Source organism: Salvelinus alpinus, chromosome 28, assembly GCF_045679555.1.
Source record: "Salvelinus alpinus chromosome 28, SLU_Salpinus.1, whole genome shotgun sequence".
NCBI classification, from domain to species: domain Eukaryota; kingdom Metazoa; phylum Chordata; class Actinopteri; order Salmoniformes; family Salmonidae; genus Salvelinus; species Salvelinus alpinus.
Genome location: NC_092113.1, coordinates 39,010,120 through 39,030,693, shown reverse-complemented (window position 1 = coordinate 39,030,693; position 20,574 = coordinate 39,010,120). Strand labels below are relative to the sequence as shown.

The window sequence follows — 20,574 nt, the reverse complement described above, 5'->3', positions numbered from 1 at the left end:
ATATTCTCTTACCCTCCTCATCCCTCCTACATCCTACCTACTATCTATATCCTCTTTCCCTCCTCCATCCTACCTACTATATCCTCTTTTCCTCCTCCTCATTCCTCCATCCTACCTACTATATCTTCTTTCCCTCCTCCTCCCTCCTCATCCTACCTACTATATCCTCTTTCCCTCCTCCTCCCTCCTCCATCCTACCTACTATATCATCTTTCCCTCCTCCTCCCTCCTCCATCCTACCTACTATATCCTATTTCCCTCCTCCTCCCTCCTCCATCCTACCTACTATATTCTCTTTCCCTCTCCTCCCTCCTCCCTCGTACCTACTATATCCTCTTTCCCTCTCCTCCCTCCTCCCTCGTACCTACTATATCCTCTTTCCCTCCTCCTCCTTCCTCCATCCTACCTACTATATCCTCTTTCCCTCCTCCTCCCTCCCTCCTCCATCCTACCTACTATATCCTCTTTCCCTCCTCCTCCCTCCCTCCTCCATCCTACCTACTATATCCTCTTTCCCTCCTCCTCCCTCCTCCATCCTACCTACTATATCCTCTTTCCCTCCTCCTCCATCCTACCTACTATATCCTCTTTCCCTCCTCCTCCCTCCTCATTCTACCTACTATATCCTCTTTCCCTCCTCCTCCCTCCTCATCCTACCTACTATATCCTCTTTCCCTCCTCCTCCATCCTACCTACTATATTCTCTTACCCTCCTCATCCCTCCTACATCCTACCTACTATCTATATCCTCTTTCCCTCCTCCATCCTACCTACTATATCCTCTTTCCCTCATCCTCCCTCCTCCATCCTACCTACTATATCCTCTTTCCCTACTCCTCCATCCTACATTCTACCTACTATCTATATCCTCTTTCCCTCCTCCTCCCTCCTCATCCTACCTACTATATCCTCTTTCCCTCCTTCTCCCTCCTCCATCCTACCTACTATATCATCTTTCCCTCCTCCTCCCTCCTCCATCCTACCTACTATATCCTCTTTCCCTCCTCCTCCATCCTACATCCTACCTACTATATCCTCTTTCCCTCCTCCTCCCTCCTCATCCTACCTACTATATTCTCTTTCCCTCCTCCTCCATCCTACATCCTACCTACTATATCCTCTTTCCCTCCTCCTCCATCCTACCTACTATCTATATCCTCTTTCCCTCCTCCTCCATCCTACCTACTATATCCTCTTTCCCTCCTCCTCCCTCCTCCATCCTACCTACTATATCCTCTTTTCCTCCTCCTCCTTCCTCCATCCTACCTACTATATCCTCTTTCCCTCCTCCTCCCTCCTCATCCTACCTACTATATCCTCTTTCCCTCCTCCTCCATCCTACCTACTATATTCTCTTACCCTCCTCATCCCTCCTACATCCTACCTACTATCTATATCCTCTTTCCCTCCTCCTCCCTCCTCCATCCTACCTATTATATCCTCTTTCCCTCCTCCTCCCTCCTCCATCCTACCTACTATATCCGATTTCCCTCCTCTTCCATCCTACATCCTACCTACTATCTATATCCTCTTTCCCTCCTCCTCCCTCCTCATCCTACATACTATATCCTATTTCCGTCCTCCTCCCTCCTCATCCTACCTACTATATCCTCTTTCCCTCCTCCTCCCTCCTCATCCTACCTATTATATCCTCTTTTCCTCCTCCTCCATCCTACCTACTATATTCTCTTACCCTCCTCATCCCTCCTACATCCTACCTACTATCTATATCCTCTTTCCCTCCTCCATCCTACCTACTATATCCTCTTTCCCTCCTCCTCCCTCCTCATCCTACCTACTATATCCTCTTTTCCTCCTCCTCCATCCTACCTACTATATTCTCTTACCCTCCTCATCCCTCCTACATCCTACCTACTATCTATATCCTCTTTCCCTCCTCCATCCTACCTACTATATCCTCTTTCCCTACTCCTCCATTCTACATTCTACCTACTATCTATATCCTCTTTCCCTCCTCCTCCCTCCTCATCCTACCTACTATATCCTCTTTCCCTCCTTCTCCCTCCTCCATCCTACCTACTATATCATCTTTCCCTCCTCCTCCCTCCTCCATCCTACCTACTATATCCTCTTTCCCTCCTCCTCCATCCTACATCCTACCTACTATATCCTCTTTCCCTCCTCCTCCCTCCTCATCCTACCTACTATATTCTCTTTCCCTCCTCCTCCATCCTACATCCTACCTACTATATCCTCTTTCCCTCCTCCTCCATCCTACCTACTATCTATATCCTCTTTCCCTCCTCCTCCATCCTACCTACTATATCCTCTTTCCCTCCTCCTCCCTCCTCCATCCTACCTACTATATCCTCTTTCCCTCCTCCTCCATCCTACCTACTATATCCTCTTTCCCTCCTCCTCCCTCCTCATCCTACCTACTATATCCTCTTTCCCTCCTCCTCCATCCTACCTACTATATTCTCTTACCCTCCTCATCCCTCCTACATCCTACCTACTATCTATATCCTCTTTCCCTCCTCCTCCCTCCTCCATCCTACCTATTATATCCTCTTTCCCTCCTCCTCCCTCCTCCATCCTACCTACTATATCCTATTTCCCTCCTCCTCCATCCTACATCCTACCTACTATCTATATCCTCTTTCCCTCCTCCTCCCTCCTCATCCTACCTACTATATCCTCTTTCCCTCCTCCTCCATCCTACCTACTATATTCTCTTACCCTCCTCATCCCTCCTACATCCTACCTACTATCTATATCCTCTTTCCCTCCTCCATCCTACCTACTATATCCTCTTTCCCTCCTCCTCCCTCCTCCATCCTACCTACTATATCCTCTTTCCCTACTCCTCCATCCTACATTCTACCTACTATCTATATCCTCTTTCCCTCCTCCTCCCTCCTCATCCTACCTACTATATCCTCTTTCCCTCCTTCTCCCTCCTCCATCCTACCTACTATATCATCTTTCCCTCCTCCTCCCTCCTCCATCCTACCTACTATATCCTCTTTCCCTCCTCCTCCATCCTACATCCTACCTACTATATCCTCTTTCCCTCCTCCTCCCTCCTCATCCTACCTACTATATTCTCTTTCCCTCCTCCTCCATCCTACATCCTACCTACTATATCCTCTTTCCCTCCTCCTCCATCCTACCTACTATCTATATCCTCTTTCCCTCCTCCTCCATCCTACCTACTATATCCTCTTTCCCTCCTCCTCCCTCCTCCATCCTACCTACTATATCCTCTTTTCCTCCTCCTCCTTCCTCCATCCTACCTACTATATCCTCTTTCCCTCCTCCTCCCTCCTCATCCTACCTACTATATCCTCTTTCCCTCCTCCTCCATCCTACCTACTATATTCTCTTACCCTCCTCATCCCTCCTACATCCTACCTACTATCTATATCCTCTTTCCCTCCTCCTCCCTCCTCCATCCTACCTATTATATCCTCTTTCCCTCCTCCTCCCTCCTCCATCCTACCTACTATATCCGATTTCCCTCCTCTTCCATCCTACATCCTACCTACTATCTATATCCTCTTTCCCTCCTCCTCCCTCCTCATCCTACATACTATATCCTATTTCCGTCCTCCTCCCTCCTCATCCTACCTACTATATCCTCTTTCCCTCCTCCTCCCTCCTCATCCTACCTACTATATCCTCTTTTCCTCCTCCTCCATCCTACCTACTATATTCTCTTACCCTCCTCATCCCTCCTACATCCTACCTACTATCTATATCCTCTTTCCCTCCTCCCTCCTCCATCCTACCTACTATATCCTCTTTCCCTCCTCCTCCCTCCTCCATCCTACCTACTATATCCTCTTTCCCTACTCCTCCATTCTACATTCTACCTACTATCTATATCCTCTTTCCCTCCTCCTCCCTCCTCATCCTACCTACTATATCCTCTTTCCCTCCTTCTCCCTCCTCCATCCTACCTACTATATCATCTTTCCCTCCTCCTCCCTCCTCCATCCTACCTACTATATCCTCTTTCCCTCCTCCTCCATCCTACATCCTACCTACTATATCCTCTTTCCCTCCTCCTCCCTCCTCATCCTACCTACTATATTCTCTTTCCCTCCTCCTCCATCCTACATCCTACCTACTATATCCTCTTTCCCTCCTCCTCCATCCTACCTACTATCTATATCCTCTTTCCCTCCTCCTCCATCCTACCTACTATATCCTCTTTCCCTCCTCCTCCCTCCTCCATCCTACCTACTATATCCTCATTCCCTCCTCCTCCTCCCTCCATCCTACCTACTATATCCTCTTTCCCTCCTCCTCCCTCCTCATCCTACCTACTATATCCTCTTTCCCTCCTCCTCCATCCTACCTACTATATTCTCTTACCCTCCTCATCCCTCCTACATCCTACCTACTATCTATATCCTCTTTCCCTCCTCCTCCCTCCTCCATCCTACCTATTATATCCTCTTTCCCTCCTCCTCCCTCCTCCATCCTACCTACTATATCCTATTTCCCTCCTCCTCCATCCTACATCCTACCTACTATCTATATCCTCTTTCCCTCCTCCTCCCTCCTCATCCTACCTACTATATCCTATTTCCGTCCTCCTCCCTCCTCATCCTACCTACTATATCCTCTTTCCCTCCTCCTCCCTCCTCATCCTACCTACTATCTATATCCTCTTTCCCTCCTCCTCCCCCCTCATCCTACCTACTATATCATCTTTCCCTCCTCATCCCTCCTCCATCCTACCTACTATATCCTCTTTTCCTCCTCCTCCATCCTACCTACTATATTCTCTTACCCTCCTCATCCCTCCTACATCCTACCTACTATCTATATCCTCTTTCACTCCTCCTCCCTCCTCATCCTACCTACTATATCCTCTTTCCCTCCTCCTCCCCCCTCATCCTACCTACTATATCCTCTTTCCCTTCTCCTCCCTCCTCCATCCTACCTACTATATCATCTTTCCCTCCTCCTCCCTCCTCCATCCTACCTACTATATCCTCTTTCCCTCCACCTCCCTCCTTCATCCTACCTACTATATCCTCTTTCCCTCCTCCTCCATCCTACCTACTATATTCTCTTTCCCTCCTCATCCCTCCTACATCCTACCTACTATCTATATCCTCTTTCCCTCCTCCTCCCTCCTCCATCCTACCTACTATATCCTCTTTCCCTCCTCCTCCCTCCTCCATCCTACCTACTATATTCTCTTTCCCTCCTCATCCCTCCTACATCCTACCTACTATCTATATCCTCTTTCCCTCCTCCTCCCTCCTCCTCCTACCTACTATATCCTCTTTCCCTCCTCCTCCATCCTACCTACTATATCCTCTTTTCCTCCTCCTCATTCCTCCATCCTACCTACTATATCTTCTTTCCCTCCTCCTCCCTCCTCATCCTACCTACTATATCCTCTTTCCCTCCTCCTCCCTCCTCCATCCTACCTACTATATCATCTTTCCCTCCTCCTCCCTCCTCCATCCTACCTACTATATCCTATTTCCCTCCTCCTCCCTCCTCCATCCTACCTACTATATTCTCTTTCCCTCTCCTCCCTCCTCCCTCGTACCTACTATATCCTCTTTCCCTCCTCCTCCCTCCTCCATCCTACCTACTATATCCTCTTTCCCTCCTCCTCCCTCCTCCCTCGTACCTACTATATCCTCTTTCCCTCCTCCTCCTTCCTCCATCCTACCTACTATATCCTCTTTCCCTCCTACTCCCTCCCTCCTCCATCCTACCTACTATATCCTCTTTCCCTCCTCCTCCCTCCTCCATCCTACCTACTATATCCTCTTTCCCTCCTCCTCCATCCTACCTACTATATCCTCTTTCCCTCCTCCTCCCTCCTCATCCTACCTACTATATCATCTTTCCCTCCTCTTCCTTCCTCCATCCTACCTACTATATCCTCTTTCCCTCCTCCTCCCTCCTTCATCCTACCTACTATATTCTCTTTCCCTCCTCCTTCATCCTACCTACTATATCCTCTTTCCCTCCTCCTCCATCCTACCTACTATATCCTCTTTCCCTCCTCCTCCATCCTACCTACTATATTCTCTTTCCCTCCTCATCCCTCCTACATCCTACCTACTATCTATATCCTCTTTCCCTCCTCCTCCCTCTTCCATCCTACCTACTATATCCTCTTTCCCTCCTCCATCCTACCTACTATATCCTCTTTCCCTCCTCCTCCCTCCTCCATCCTACCTACTATATCATCTTTCCCTCCTCCTCCCTCCTCCATCCTACCTACTATATCCTATTTCCCTCCTCCTCCCTCTTCCATCCTACCTACTATATCCTCTGTCCCTCCTCCTCCCTCCTCGCTCGTACCTACTATATCCTCTTTCCCTTCTCCTCCCTCGTACCTACTATATCCTCTTTCCCTTCTCCTCCCTCGTACCTACTATATCCTCTTTCCCTCCCCCTCCGTCCTACCTCCTCCTCTTGCATAACAGCCCCTCTCGTCGTCTTGAAAGGCCCAATCAGAGTGCAGGGCAGAGGTGACACTTTATTAAGAGGCTTTGAGAATGGAGATAATTTCCTTATTCCCTTAACTCCCTCTGTACCTCACCTCAGCGCACGTCAACAAGGGGAAAGAAATGTATAAGAAAATAACTATAGTCTGTCTAGCGTTATATTTTGCTTTCTACTGTGTAGAGACAGATGTCCTAATGGACTTTATGATACTGTAGCTAGCCTCCCTCTGTTCATATCCAGCCTCTGTAGCTCAGTGATCAGTCCTCTGTAGCTCAGTCATCAGTCCTCTGCAGCTCTGTCATCAGTCCTCTGTAGCTCTGTGATCAGTCCTCTATAGCTTTGTGATCAGTCCTCTGTAGCTCAGTGATCAGTCCTCTGTAGCTCAGTGATCAGTCCTCTGTTGCTCTGTGATCAGTCCTCTATAGCTTTGTGATCAGTCCTCTGTAGCTCTGTCATCAGTCCTCTGCAGCTCTGTCATCAGTCCTCTGTAGCTCTGTGATCAGTCCTCTATAGCTTTGTGATCAGTCCTCTGTAGCTCAGTGATCAGTCCTCTGTAGCTCAGTGATCAGTCCTCTGTTGCTCTGTGATCAGTCCTCTGTAGTTAGTCCTCTGTAGCTCTGTCATCAGTCCTCTGTAGCTCTGTGATCATTCCTCTGTAGCTCTGTCATCAGTCCTCTATAGCTCTGTCATCAGTCCTCTGTAGCTCTGTGATCAGTCCTCTGTAGCTCTGTCATCAGTCCTCTATAGCTCTGTCATCAGTCCTCTGTAGCTCTGTCATCAGTCCTCTGTAGCTCTGTCATCAGTCCTCTGTAGCTATGTAGTTAGTCCTCTATAGCTCTGTCATCAGTGCTTTGTAGCTCTGTCATCAGTCCTCTGTATCTCTGTGATCGGTCCTCTGTAGCTCTGTCATCAGTCCTCTGTAGCTCTGTCATTAGTCCTCTGTAGCTCTGTCATCAGTCCTCTGTAGCTCTGTCATTAGTCCTCTGTAGCTCTGTCATCAGTCCTCTGTAGTTAGTCCTCAGTAGCTCTGTAATTAGTCCTCTGCTGAACGTGTCAGAGGATAGTGACTTAACTTATTTTGGGTCCTTTACTTATATAGTAACTCAGTCAGGGAATTGGGGGATGAGGATGTGTGGACAGTGGACACATTCAAGTTGAATTACTTTTAGCCAAAGTTTATCACCGGCAGCAGCTGCTAAGACATATATTTTTTAAACGTTATTGTTTCAAAAGTGAATGGGTGAGTGACAGCAGGGAAGTCTTGGACAACAGTGAAAGGAAAATAGACGTCATTCATGAAGTGTAGAAGGATTAAGTGAAATAAGTGGTTATACTGGCTAACAATTTGTCATTTCAAGTTAATATAAATAGATTTTGAGTGGCTTTCTGTTTGTCCAAATGTCATTGTATCAAATCACTTTGGTTCTATTTGTTAATGTTCAAACGCCAGTTAAGCCACAAATAGTTTTCTCTCCGGCTCCTGTCAGCTCTTGCCTCTTTAATGTGTGTTTCTTTCTGATTTCAGATATGATATCGATTCCAAAAGTCCAGATCTGGCAAAGCATGTAAGTGAAAAAGTTATCGCTCTGTGCTCATGCCTTATAGTTGTTTGTTTTTTACTTTGCAAATCTATCCTCTATGAATGGAAACTTTTGTTTTTAAAATGGGAACTTTTATTTTGAAATGCATCCCATTCCTTATTTTTTTGTTTTATGCTAATCAAAATCCAAATAGTGCATAACAATGCCTTACTTCTCATAGTTTCACAATGTGGCCTTGCTGTCTGTCCGTGCGCCTTTTCATTTGTATATATAAATATAACATATTACTTTATGTATTGATAGTGAGTAGCTTTCATAAGAATCCAAATATATATATTTTTTGTGTGTAGTTATGATTTAATGAAGCACTGTAATTTGTCACGCCTTTATCAAAGCTTGTCAAACCCATTTTCCGAACCTCTAGGCATGATGTATTGTACTCCAATGCTATTAGCAATGTACTCACAAGTAATGATGACCAATGGATGGTGCAGTGAAAGCTTTGATAAGCAACCCATTGCTCACACATACACAATTATAATTATATTTGCAGCTAGCAGTTTGCATAATAGCAGAATATTCATCATTATTTCCACATTTGTCATGACTATATTTATTGTTTTGTACTCGTTAATAGCTCTCTCCTCTCACACAAAAACCACTTCCCTCTTCATCCCTTATTTCTCTACCACCCTCTTCTCCACTTCTCTCCCTCTCTCCTGTTTTCTCTTGTCCTTGTTTTTATGATGGTGTTGTATGGTTTGAGTCTTGTGCCTACATGATATGCTCTGTTGTTGTTGTTGTCTATGCTGCTGCCTGGTGTACCCCTCCTCCTCTTCCTCATCCTCTTCCTCCTTCTCCCTGGAAGCCCTCCGACATTGACGTACGTGTTTGACTCCTCTGAAAACTTTATGCTTATAACAAAGCCTAAAATAAAGGCTTATAACACACTGCTTAGCTCCATCCTAACCACACCAACTGTCCTTGTTACCCCGTCTCCCCCGTCTCCCCCATCTCTCCCCTGAACCCCCTCTCTCCCTCCTTTCTCACCCGTCTCTCCCTGCTTTCCCTGTTTCCCCATTAACACCCCCTTCCCCGTCACGCCTCACTCCTCCGTCTTTCCTGCCTCCCCCTGTCCCTCCAGCAGGACTTCTTGGGGCAGGTGTTCTGTACTCTGGGAGAGATCGTAGGATCCCCCGCCAGTCGACTGGAGAAACCCCTTGGGTGAGTAGTGCTGCCCTTGGTTGATTGGTTGATTGGTTGATTGGTTGATTGGTTGATTGGTTGATTGGTTGATTGGTTGATTGGTTGTTTGGTTGATTGATTGGTTGGCCTGTGTGGGTAAGTAGAATTGGTCTTAAACTGAGACTATGACGTGACCACGAGCATCAGGATGAACCGAAGAAGTTGCAGATGAACAAGGTGCAAGATGATGCACTCACAGAGGATTTGAGCATGTACACGGCTGTGCTTCAATCTGCTACAGTGTGATGGCTATGAGACCAATAGAGCAGAGAAGTTTAACCTCGCACTTAGTCTTTTTAATTCTTATATCATTTTTTTAAGGGGTGGATCAGCTTTAATATTGCGGATAGATTGTTGCTTCCATCAATGTACATGTCTGAATCATTTCCAGTCCCTCATATATTTTGGGGATAAATATAATTTTTCTGATGTCCATCCAGTTTGATTTCTATTTGCTATACATTTTGAACTGTGCTGTTTCACAAAAGTTCTGAACCTATAAACATTTTACAAACCCCGTATGCTTTACATTGGTTATCTTGTTGTTATTAGTTACACCCTTCAGCTCCATTCAACGCCTCCCATCTATCTCTCAACATCATCCATTTCGGATTTCTATTTGCCATATCATTTTCAACTGTGCTGTGATGCTTCACAAAAGTACTGAACCTTTCTATTCTCATAGCTTCTACAGATTGTAAATTAAAGATAAACGTTTTTGCTAAAATAATTATTATATTATTGATTGATTGACTATGGCTTTTCAAATCCCCCAGTATTGCCATCTGTAGTTCTAGGCAAATGTTTCAATTCTTCAGCCATTCCTGGACCTGTGACCAAAAACGAGCTACATATGGACAATACCAAAATAAATGATCTAATGACTCTGCCTCCTCACAGCAGAATCTGCAGAGCTGGGAAGGTTGTATCCCCTATATATATACTATTCTATTGGTTGCAAGAATTTTGTATAGTAATTTAAATAAAAAAATTATACGTTTTGAATCCGGCGTTGTTTTGCATATCAATTCATAAACCATGTGCCATGGAATCGGTACATCGAAAATCTCTTCCCAACTATTTAAAATGAAACTGGTATATATTTTTATTTATCACCATTTTCTTTAACCATTTTTGGTCTTTAATCCGACAGAGAAGTTCCTTACTTTTTCCCCCCTTCCACTTGCCTCCGCCATTTCTGTGGTAATGCTGCAATTAGTTGGTTGTACTTTTGGGTAGAGCAGACATTTACATATGTCTGTGTTAGCTGCATGTGTGACATAACTCCACCATCAAATTACCGAAAGTGAGCGGTTGTAATCTGAATAAAGGGAAAAAGGCCATTCTTGAACATGAGGTGAGACATTCTTGCTAATTTACTAGAGAACCATTCTGGATTGAAGTATAACTTTTGTATGGCTGATGCCTTTAGTGAGAGTTCTAATGCTTTCATATTTAATCATTTCTGCCCTCCGAATTCATATTCATTATAAAAAATAGGCCCTTTTAATTTTGTCTGGCATGCCATACCAAATTAAATGTTATTTTTTTGCTCATATAATTTAAAAAGCAGGTCACTAGGTGTAGGCAAAACCATAAGCAAATAGGTAAACTGTGATATGACTAAAGAGTTAATCAGGATGAACTGTGATATGACTGAAGAGTTAATCAGGATGAACTGTGATATGACTGAAGAGTTAATCAGGGTAAACTGTGATATAACTAAAGAGTTAATCAGGGTAAACTGTGATATGACTAAAGAGTTAATCAGGGTAAACTGTGATATAACTAAAGAGTTAATCAGGGTAAACTGTGATATGACTAAAGAGTTAATCAGGGTAAACTGTGATATGACTGAAGAGTTAATCAGGGTAAACTGTGATATAACTAAAGAGTTAATCAGGGTAAACTGTGATATAACTAAAGAGTTAATCAGGGTAAACTGTGATATGACTAAAGAGTTAATCAGGGTAAACTGTGATATGACTAAAGAGTTAATCAGGGTAAACTGTGATATGACTAAAGAGTTAATCAGGGTAAACTGTGATATGACTAAAGAGTTAATCAGGGTAAACTGTGATATAACTAAAGAGTTAATCAGGATGAGCTGTGATATGACTGAAGAGTTAATCAGGGTAAACTGTGATATGACTAAAGAGTTAATCAGGGTAAACTGTGATATGACTAAAGAGTTAATCAGGGTAAACTGTGATATGACTAAAGAGTTAATCAGGGTAAACTGTGATATAACTAAAGAGTTAATCAGGGTAAACTGTGATATGACTAAAGAGTTAATCAGGGTAAACTGTGATATGACTGAAGAGTTAATCAGGGTAAACTGTGATATAACTAAAGAGTTAATCAGGGTAAACTGTGATATGACTAAAGAGTTAATCAGGGTAAACTGTGATATAACTAAAGAGTTAATCAGGGTAAACTGTGATATAACTAAAGAGTTAATCAGGGTAAACTGTGATATAACTAAAGAGTTAATCAGGGTAAACTGTGATATGACTAAAGAGTTAATCAAGGTAAACTGTGATATGACTAAAGAGTTAATCAGGGTAAACTGTGATATAACTAAAGAGTTAATCAGGGTAAACTGTGATATGACTAAAGAGTTAATCAGGGTGAACTGTGATATGACTAAAGAGTTAATCAGGGTGAACTGTGATATAACTAAAGAGTTAATCAGGGTGAACTGTGATATGACTAAAGAGTTAATCAGGGTAAACTGTGATATAACTAAAGAGTTAATCAGGGTAAACTGTGATATAACTAAAGAGTTAATCAGTGTGAACTGTGATATGACTAAAGAGTTAATCAGGGTGAACTGTGATATGACTAAAGAGTTAATCAGGGTAAACTGTGATATGACTAAAGAGTTAATCAGGGTAAACTGTGATATGACTAAAGAGTTAATCAGGGTAAACTGTGATATGACTAAAGAGTTAATCAGGGTGAACTGTGATATGACTAAAGAGTTAATCAGGGTGAACTGTGATATGACTAAAGAGTTAATCAGGGTAAACTGTGATATAACTAAAGAGTTAATCAGGGTAAACTGTGATATGACTAAAGAGTTAATCAGGGTGAACTGTGATATAACTAAAGAGTTAATCAGGGTAAACTGTGATATGACTAAAGAGTTAATCAGGGTAAACTGTGATATAACTAAAGAGTTAATCAGGGTATGAGTACGAGTACGAGTATGTCCACGTCCCCGTCAGACCATTTTATTGGTAGACTATACGTTAATGTAAAAGTTCGATTTTTTTCGTGATCCAATACCTAATATAATACACTTATCATAATTTGCTTTTAATCCAGAGAGGTTAGAAAAAGTATCTAGATCCTCTATGAGGCTGTGGAGGGATTCTAATTGTGGATTTAAAAGAAAACATGAATCATTAATAAACATTAATATCAACAAAAAAAGTTTGGTATACTTCCTCTGGTATACCATCACACTCCGGACTTAAAGGCTTTAATGGCATCAGGAAGTTTTCCCTCTGAGTCTTTCTGTACATTTACATTATTAATAGAGAAACAATCCATACAATGAGCTTCGGTTAGTGGAGATGGAGGAGACTGAAACGAAAACATATTCTTAAAAGTACTTTACTTCCTCTTTCAAAACATTGTTCGGTGAATCATGAGTGACTTCATCATTTGTAACAAGTTTCAGGTAAAACAAATTGGTCGTATTTCTATGTTGAAGATTGGAAAAGAATTTGGTGCATTTTTCCCCATATTCCATCCAGTTCACTTTAAAAAATAAATATATATATTACACTGAATCTTTCTTGAATAAGTTCCTCCATTTCTTTTTGTTTTTCCTCTAACTTACTCTGAGCCTCTATGGTCGTTTGTATTGCTATCTATCTGTTCTGTTAGTCCTTCAATGTCCTTTGTTTGTATTGCTATCTATCTGTTCTGTTAGTCCTTCAATGTCCTTTGTTAATATGGACTCTTTTGACCTAAATTGCTTTTGTTTTATAGATGACTACTGAAATGCATGGCCTCTAAAGGCACATTTAAACGTGTCCCGTACAATAAGGGGATCTGCTGTACTTATGTTATGTCTGGAAAAAGTCAGTTATAAATTCTTCTGTCCTAGTTAAAAACAAGTTATCATCTAGTAGGCTTTGATTACATGTCCAATATCCTCGCCCACGTGGAAATTCTGTAAGAGTAATATATATGCCTGTGATTATGTGATGGTCCGACTGCATTCTGTTCCCTATCAACACTTTTTTTTAAACTTTTGCTGCCAGAGAGAATGACATAAGAAAGTAATCAAGACGACTAGCTCGCGCTTAGTCTTAGCAGAAATCAGCCCGATATCGCTGTTTACTTGGTGTATCACTGACTCTACCTTTAACTAACCCTTGGTTCTGGTCGAACACCCACACTAGCACACCACGTAGTCTTAGAATGAAACACTACATGTATATTTAGCATGCATGGCCCTCGTTCCCATTGCATCGCCTTCCCAGTGGCTCTTATAGAGAGTTCCCTAACAACCAACCACTTGGGTCAATCAACAGTAACACTGAAACAGGAAATGAGCTTGCTCCGCCTCAAGAGCTGAACTGTGTTCAGTCATAGAGCCAAATTGTACTTGCACCAGTTGCCGTGTGCTTGACTTTCTCCACGTCGCCCACTAGATCACGAAAAGCACCATTGGCTCTCTATATATGAGGCTGTGCATTGGAACGTAACACAGCCAGCCAGCGCTTTCATTGGCTTCCATGTGTTCTAGAGTGTGTCCCAAATTGCGCTATTCCCTATACTGTATATATTCCCTATATAGTGCACTACTTGTGCACAATAAAGGACATGGGAGGCCATTTGGGACAATGCCCTAGACTCTAGCTGTGGGATGGTGATAAATATGACTGTCGTCTATAGCCATCTGTGGAGTACTTGATGTGTTCAGATTAGACTGGTGTGCGTTGATGGCGCTAGTAATTGAACAGGACCGGGGGCTTCCTGTGTGTGTGTGTGTGTGTGTGTGTGTGTGTGTGTGTGTGTGTGTGTGTGTGTGTGTGTGTGTGTGTGTGTGTGTGTGTGTGTGTGTGTGTGTGTGTGTGTGTGTGTGTGTGTGTGTGTGTGTGTGTGTGTGTGTGTGTGTGTGTGTGTGTGTGTGTGTGTGTGTGTGTGTGCGCCTGCCTGCCTGCCTGCCTGCCTGCACTAACACTGTTACTGTCATTAGGGAAGCAATCTGCCATGGAGAGACACCATCTAATAGAGACACTGTCAACATGAGAGACAGACAGACAGACACCATCTAACAGAGACACTGTCAACATGAGAGACAGACAGACAGACACCATCTAATAGAGACACTGTCAACATGAGAGACAGACAGACAGACACCATCTAATAGAGACACTGTCAACATGAGAGACAGACAGACAGACAGACACCATCTAATAGAGACACTGTCAACATGAGAGACAGACAGACAGACACCATCTAACAGAGACACTGTCAACATGAGAGACAGACAGACAGACACCATCTAATAGAGACACTGTCAACATGAGAGACAGACAGACAGACACCATCTAACAGAGACACTGTCAACATGAGAGACAGACAGACAGACACCATCTAATAGAGACACTGTCAACATGAGAGACAGACAGACAGACACCATCTAATAGAGACACTGTCAACATGAGAGACAGACAGACAGACACCATCTAATAGAGACACTGTCAACATGAGAGACAGACAGACAGACACCATCTAACAGAGACACTGTCAACATGAGAGACAGACAGACAGACACCATCTAATAGAGACACTGTCAACATGAGAGACAGACAGACAGACACCATCTAATAGAGACACTGTCAACATGAGAGACAGACAGACAGACACAATCTAACAGAGACACTGCCAACATGAGAGACAGACAGACAGACACCATCTAATAGAGACACTGTCAACATGAGAGACAGACAGACAGACACCATCTAACAGAGACACTGCCAACATGAGAGACAGACAGAGACACACCATCTAACAGAGACACTGCCAACATGAGAGACAGACAGAGAGACACCATCTAACAGAGACACTGCCAACATGAGAGACAGACAGACAGACACCATCTAATAGAGACACTGTCAACATGAGAGACAGACAGACAGACGCCATCTAATAGAGACACTGTCAACATGAGAGACAGACAGACAGACACCATCTAACAGAGACACTGCCAACATGAGAGACAGACAGAGAGACACCATCTAACAGAGACACTGCCAACATGAGAGACAGACATGGCGACACCATCTAATAGAGACACTGTCAACATGAGAGACAGACAGACAGACACCATCTAATAGAGACACTGTCAACATGAGAGACAGACATTTAGTTTCAGTTTTAGTATTAGCGACAGAAAACATGCATGGAAGGCTAGGAGCCATTTGTGTAATTTTGGATAGAGCAGACGTTTCCATATATTTTTGTTAGCTGTATGTGTGATCTAACTCCACCAGTCCCATTTATATAATTTACAAAGATTATACCATGTATTTTTTTTAAATCAATTAGTATATTTGAATTTAACCATACTATTTGTTGCTATATTTGTTCTGTATTTTCTGATGGATTAAATAAAAATCGCAACCAAACTTTCTATGGCTTGTTTAAAAAATATGCAATATTTTGGAGATGATTTAATTTTCAAATAACCGAAAGTGAGAGGTTGTAATCTGAATAAAGGGGAAAAGGCCATTCTTGAACACGTGGTTAGCCATTCTTACTAATCTGCTAGAGAACCAGTTTGGATTTAAGTATAGCTTTTGTATGACTGAAGCCTTTAGTGAGAGGTCTAATGCTTTAATATTGAATCATTTCCAAATTCATATTCGTTACATAAATAGGCCCGTTTCATTTTGTCTAGTGGGAGATCTGAATCTGGATTGGTTGATGCCAGTATCTGATAGGCTGAAAGATATTTGTTTTGAGCTAAATCTAACTCAGCTGATAACTAAACCAAATCGTCCTAAATGGAAACTCTAGTCCCATACTAGACAAAATGGAAACTCTAGTCCCATACTAGACAAAATGGAAACTCTAGTCCCATACTAGACAAAATGGAAACTCTAGTCCCATACAAGACAAAATGGAAACTCTAGTCCCATAGTAGACAAAATGGAAACTCTAGTCCCATACTAGACAAAATGGAAACTCTAGTCCCATAGTAGACAAAATGGAAACTCTAGTCCCATACTAGACAAAATGGAAACTCTAGTCCCATACTAGACAAAATGGAAACTCTAGTCCCATATTAGACAAAATGGAAACTCTAGTCCCATACTAGACAAAATGGAAACTCTAGTCCCATAGTAGACAAAATGGAAACTCTAGTCCCATACTAGACTAAATGGAAACTCTAGTCCCATAGTAGACAAAATGGAAACTCTAGTCCCATACAAGACAAAATGGAAACTCTAGTCCCATACTAGACAAAATGGAAACTGTAGTCCCATACTAGACAAAATGGAAACTCTAGTCCCATAGTAGACAAAATGGAAACTCTAGTCCCATACTAGACAACATGGAAACTCTAGTCCCATACTAGACAAAATGGAAACTCTAGTCCCATAGTAGACAAAATGGAAACTCTAGTCCCATACTAGACAAAATGGAAACTCTAGTCCCATACGAGACAAAATGGAAACTCTAGTCCCATACTAGACAAAATGGAAACTCTAGTCCCATACTAGACAAAGTGGAAACTCTAGTCCCATACGAGACAAAATGGAAACTCTAGTCCCATACAAGACAAAATGGAAACTCTAGTCGCATACTAGACAACATGGAAACTCTAGTCCCATACTAGACAAAATGGAAACTCTAGTCCCATACTAGACAAAATGGAAACTCTAGTCCCATAGTAGACAAAATGGAAACTCTAGTCCCATACTAGACAAAATGGAAACTCTAGTCCCATACTAGACAAAATGGAAACTCTAGTCCCATACTAGACAAAATGGAAACTCTAGTCCCATACAAGACAAAATGGAAACTCTAGTCCCATACTAGACAAAATGGAAACTCTGGTCCCATACAAGACAAAATGGAAACTCTAGTCCCATAGTAGACAAAATGGAAACTCTAGTCCCATACAAGACAAAATGGAAACTCTAGTCCCATACTAGACAAAATGGAAACTCTAGTCCCATAGTAGACAAAATGGAAACTCTAGTCCCATACAAGACAAAATGGAAACTCTAGTCCCATACTAGACAAAATGGAAACTCTAGTCCCATACAAGACAAAATGGAAACTCTAGTCCCATACAAGACAAAATGGAAACTCTAGTCCCATACTAGACAAAATGGAAACTCTAGTCCCATAGTAGACAAAATGGAAACTCTAGTCCCATACTAGACAAAATGGAAACTCTAGTCCCATACTAGACAAAATGGAAACTCTAGTCCCATAGTAGACAAAATGGAAACTCTAGTCCCATAGTAGACAAAATGGAAACTCTAGTCCCATACTAGACAACATGGAAACTCTAGTCCCATACTAGACAAAATGGAAACTCTAGTCCCATAGTAGACAAAATGGAAACTCTAGTCCCATACAAGACAAAATGGAAACTCTAGTCCCATACTAGACAAAATGGAAACTCTAGTCCCATACTAGACAAAATGGAAACTCTAGTCCCATAGTAGACAAAATGGAAACTCTAGTCCCATACTAGACAAAATGGAAACTCTAGTCCCATACTAGACAAAATGGAAACTCTAGTCCCATAGTAGACAAAATGGAAACTCTAGGCCCATACTAGACAAAATGGAAACTCTAGTCCCACACTAGACAAAATGGAAACTCTAGTCCCATACTAGACAAAATGGAAACTCTAGTCCCATACTAGACAAAATGGAAACTCTAGTCCCATACTAGACAAAATGGAAACTCTAGTCCCATACAAGACAAAATGGAAACTCTAGTCCCATACTAGACAAAATGGAAACTCTGGTCCCATACAAGACAAAATGGAAACTCTAGTCCCATAGTAGACAAAATGGAAACTCTAGTCCCATACAAGACAAAATGGAAACTCTAGTCCCATAACTAGACAAAATGGAAACTCTAGTCCCATAGTAGACAAAATGGAAACTCTAGTCCCATACAAGACAAAATGGAAACTCTAGTCCCATACTAGACAAAATGGAAACTCTAGTCCCATACTAGACAAAATGGAAACTCTAGTCCCATAGTAGACAAAATGGAAACTCTAGTCCCATACTAGACAAAATGGAAACTCTAGTCCCATACTAGACAAAATGGAAACTCTAGTCCCATACTAGACAAAATGGAAACTCTAGTCCCATACAAGACAAAATGGAAACTCTAGTCCCATAGTAGACAAAATGGAAACTCTAGTCCCATACTAGACAAAATGGAAACTCTAGTCCCATAGTAGACAAAATGGAAACTCTAGTCCCATACTAGACAAAATGGAAACTCTAGTCCCATACTAGACAAAATGGAAACTCTAGTCCCATAGTAGACAAAATGGAAACTCTAATCCCATACTAGACAAAATGGAAACTCTAGTCCCATAGTAGACAAAATGGAAACTCTAGTCCCATACTAGACTAAATGGAAACTCTAGTCCCATAGTAGACAAAATGGAAACTCTAGTCCCATACAAGACAAAATGGAAACTCTAGTCCCATACTAGACAAAATGGAAACTATAGTCCCATAGTAGACAAAATGGAAACTCTAGTCCCATAGTAGACAAAATGGAAACTCTAGTCCCATACTAGACAAAATGGAAACTCTAGTCCCATAGTAGACAAAATGGAAACTCTAGTCCCATACTAGACAAAATGGAAGCTCTAGTCCCATACGAGACAAAATGGAAACTCTAGTCCCATACTAGACAAAATGGAAACTCTAGTCCCATACTAGACAAAGTGGAAACTCTAGTCCCATAGTAGACAAAATGGAAACTCTAGTCCCATACTAGACAAAATGGAAACTCTAGTCCCATAGTAGACAAAATGGAAACTCTAGTCCCATACTAGACAAAATGGAAACTCTAGTCCCATACTAGACAAAATGGAAACTCTAGTCCCATAGTAGACAAAATGGAAACTCTAATCCCATACTAGACAAAATGGAAACTCTAGTCCCATAGTAGACAAAATGGAAACTCTAGTCCCATACTAGACAAAATGGAAACTCTAGTCCCATACTAGACTAAATGGAAACTCTAGTCCCATAGTAGACAAAATGGAAACTCTAGTCCCATACTAGACAAAATGGAAACTATAGTCCCATACTAGACAAAATGGAAACTCTAGTCCCATAGTAGACAAAATGGAAACTCTAGTCCCATACTAGACAAAATGGAAACTCTAGTCCCATAGTAGACAAAATGGAAACTCTAGTCCCATACTAGACAAAATGGAAACTCTAGTCCCATACGAGACAAAATGGAAACTCTAGTCCCATACTAGACAAAATGGAAACTCTAGTCCCATACTAGACAAAGTGGAAACTCTAGTCCCATACGAGACAAAATGGAAACTCTAGTCCCATACAAGACAAAATGGAAACTCTAGTCGCATACTAGACAACATGGAAACTCTAGTCCCATACTAGACAAAATGGAAACTCTAGTCCCATACTAGACAAAATGGAAACTCTAGTCCCATAGTAGACAAAATGGAAACTCTAGTCCCATACTAGACAAAATGGAAACTCTAGTCCCATACTAGACAAAATGGAAACTCTAGTCCCATACTAGACAAAATGGAAACTCTAGTCCCATACAAGACAAAATGGAAACTCTAGTCCCATACTAGACAAAACGGAAACTCTGGTCCCATACAAGACAAAATGGAAACTCTAGTCCCATAGTAGACAAAATGGAAACTCTAGTCCCAAACAAGACAAAATGGAAACTCTAGTCCCATACTAGACTAAATGGAAACTCTAGTCCCATAGTAGACAAAATGGAAACTCTAGTCCCATACAAGACAAAATGGAAACTCTAGTCCCATACTAGACAAAATGGAAACTCTAGTCCCATACAAGACAACATGGAAACTCTAGTCCCATACAAGACAAAATGGAAACTCTAGTCCCATACTAGACAAAATGGAAACTCTAGTCCCATAGTAGACAAAATGGATACTCTAGTCCCATACTAGACAAAATGGAAACTCTAGTCCCATACTAGACAAAATGGAAACTCTAGTCCCATAGTAGACAAAATGGAAACTCTAGTCCCATAGTAGACAAAATGGAAACTCTAGTCCCATACTAGACAACATGGAAACTCTAGT

The 20,574-nt window shown here is 42.0% G+C and overlaps 1 protein-coding gene across 3 annotated transcripts in view; it reads left to right on the top strand.

Moving 5' to 3' along the window:
• The window catches only part of LOC139557849 (copine-8-like), a 217,468-nt gene that overhangs the window by 79,008 nt on the left and 117,886 nt on the right, over nt 1-20,574 (top strand). The window contains exons 5-7 of one of the 3 annotated variants that reach the window (XM_071373098.1): nt 7,976-8,015; nt 8,860-8,874; nt 9,136-9,215. In XM_071373098.1, the coding sequence (XP_071229199.1) occupies nt 7,976-8,015; nt 8,860-8,874; nt 9,136-9,215 (135 nt within the window). The remainder of the gene's footprint in view (nt 1-7,975; nt 8,016-8,859; nt 8,875-9,135; nt 9,216-20,574) is intronic. The other 2 variants (XM_071373099.1, XM_071373100.1) reach the window with 2 other exon arrangements.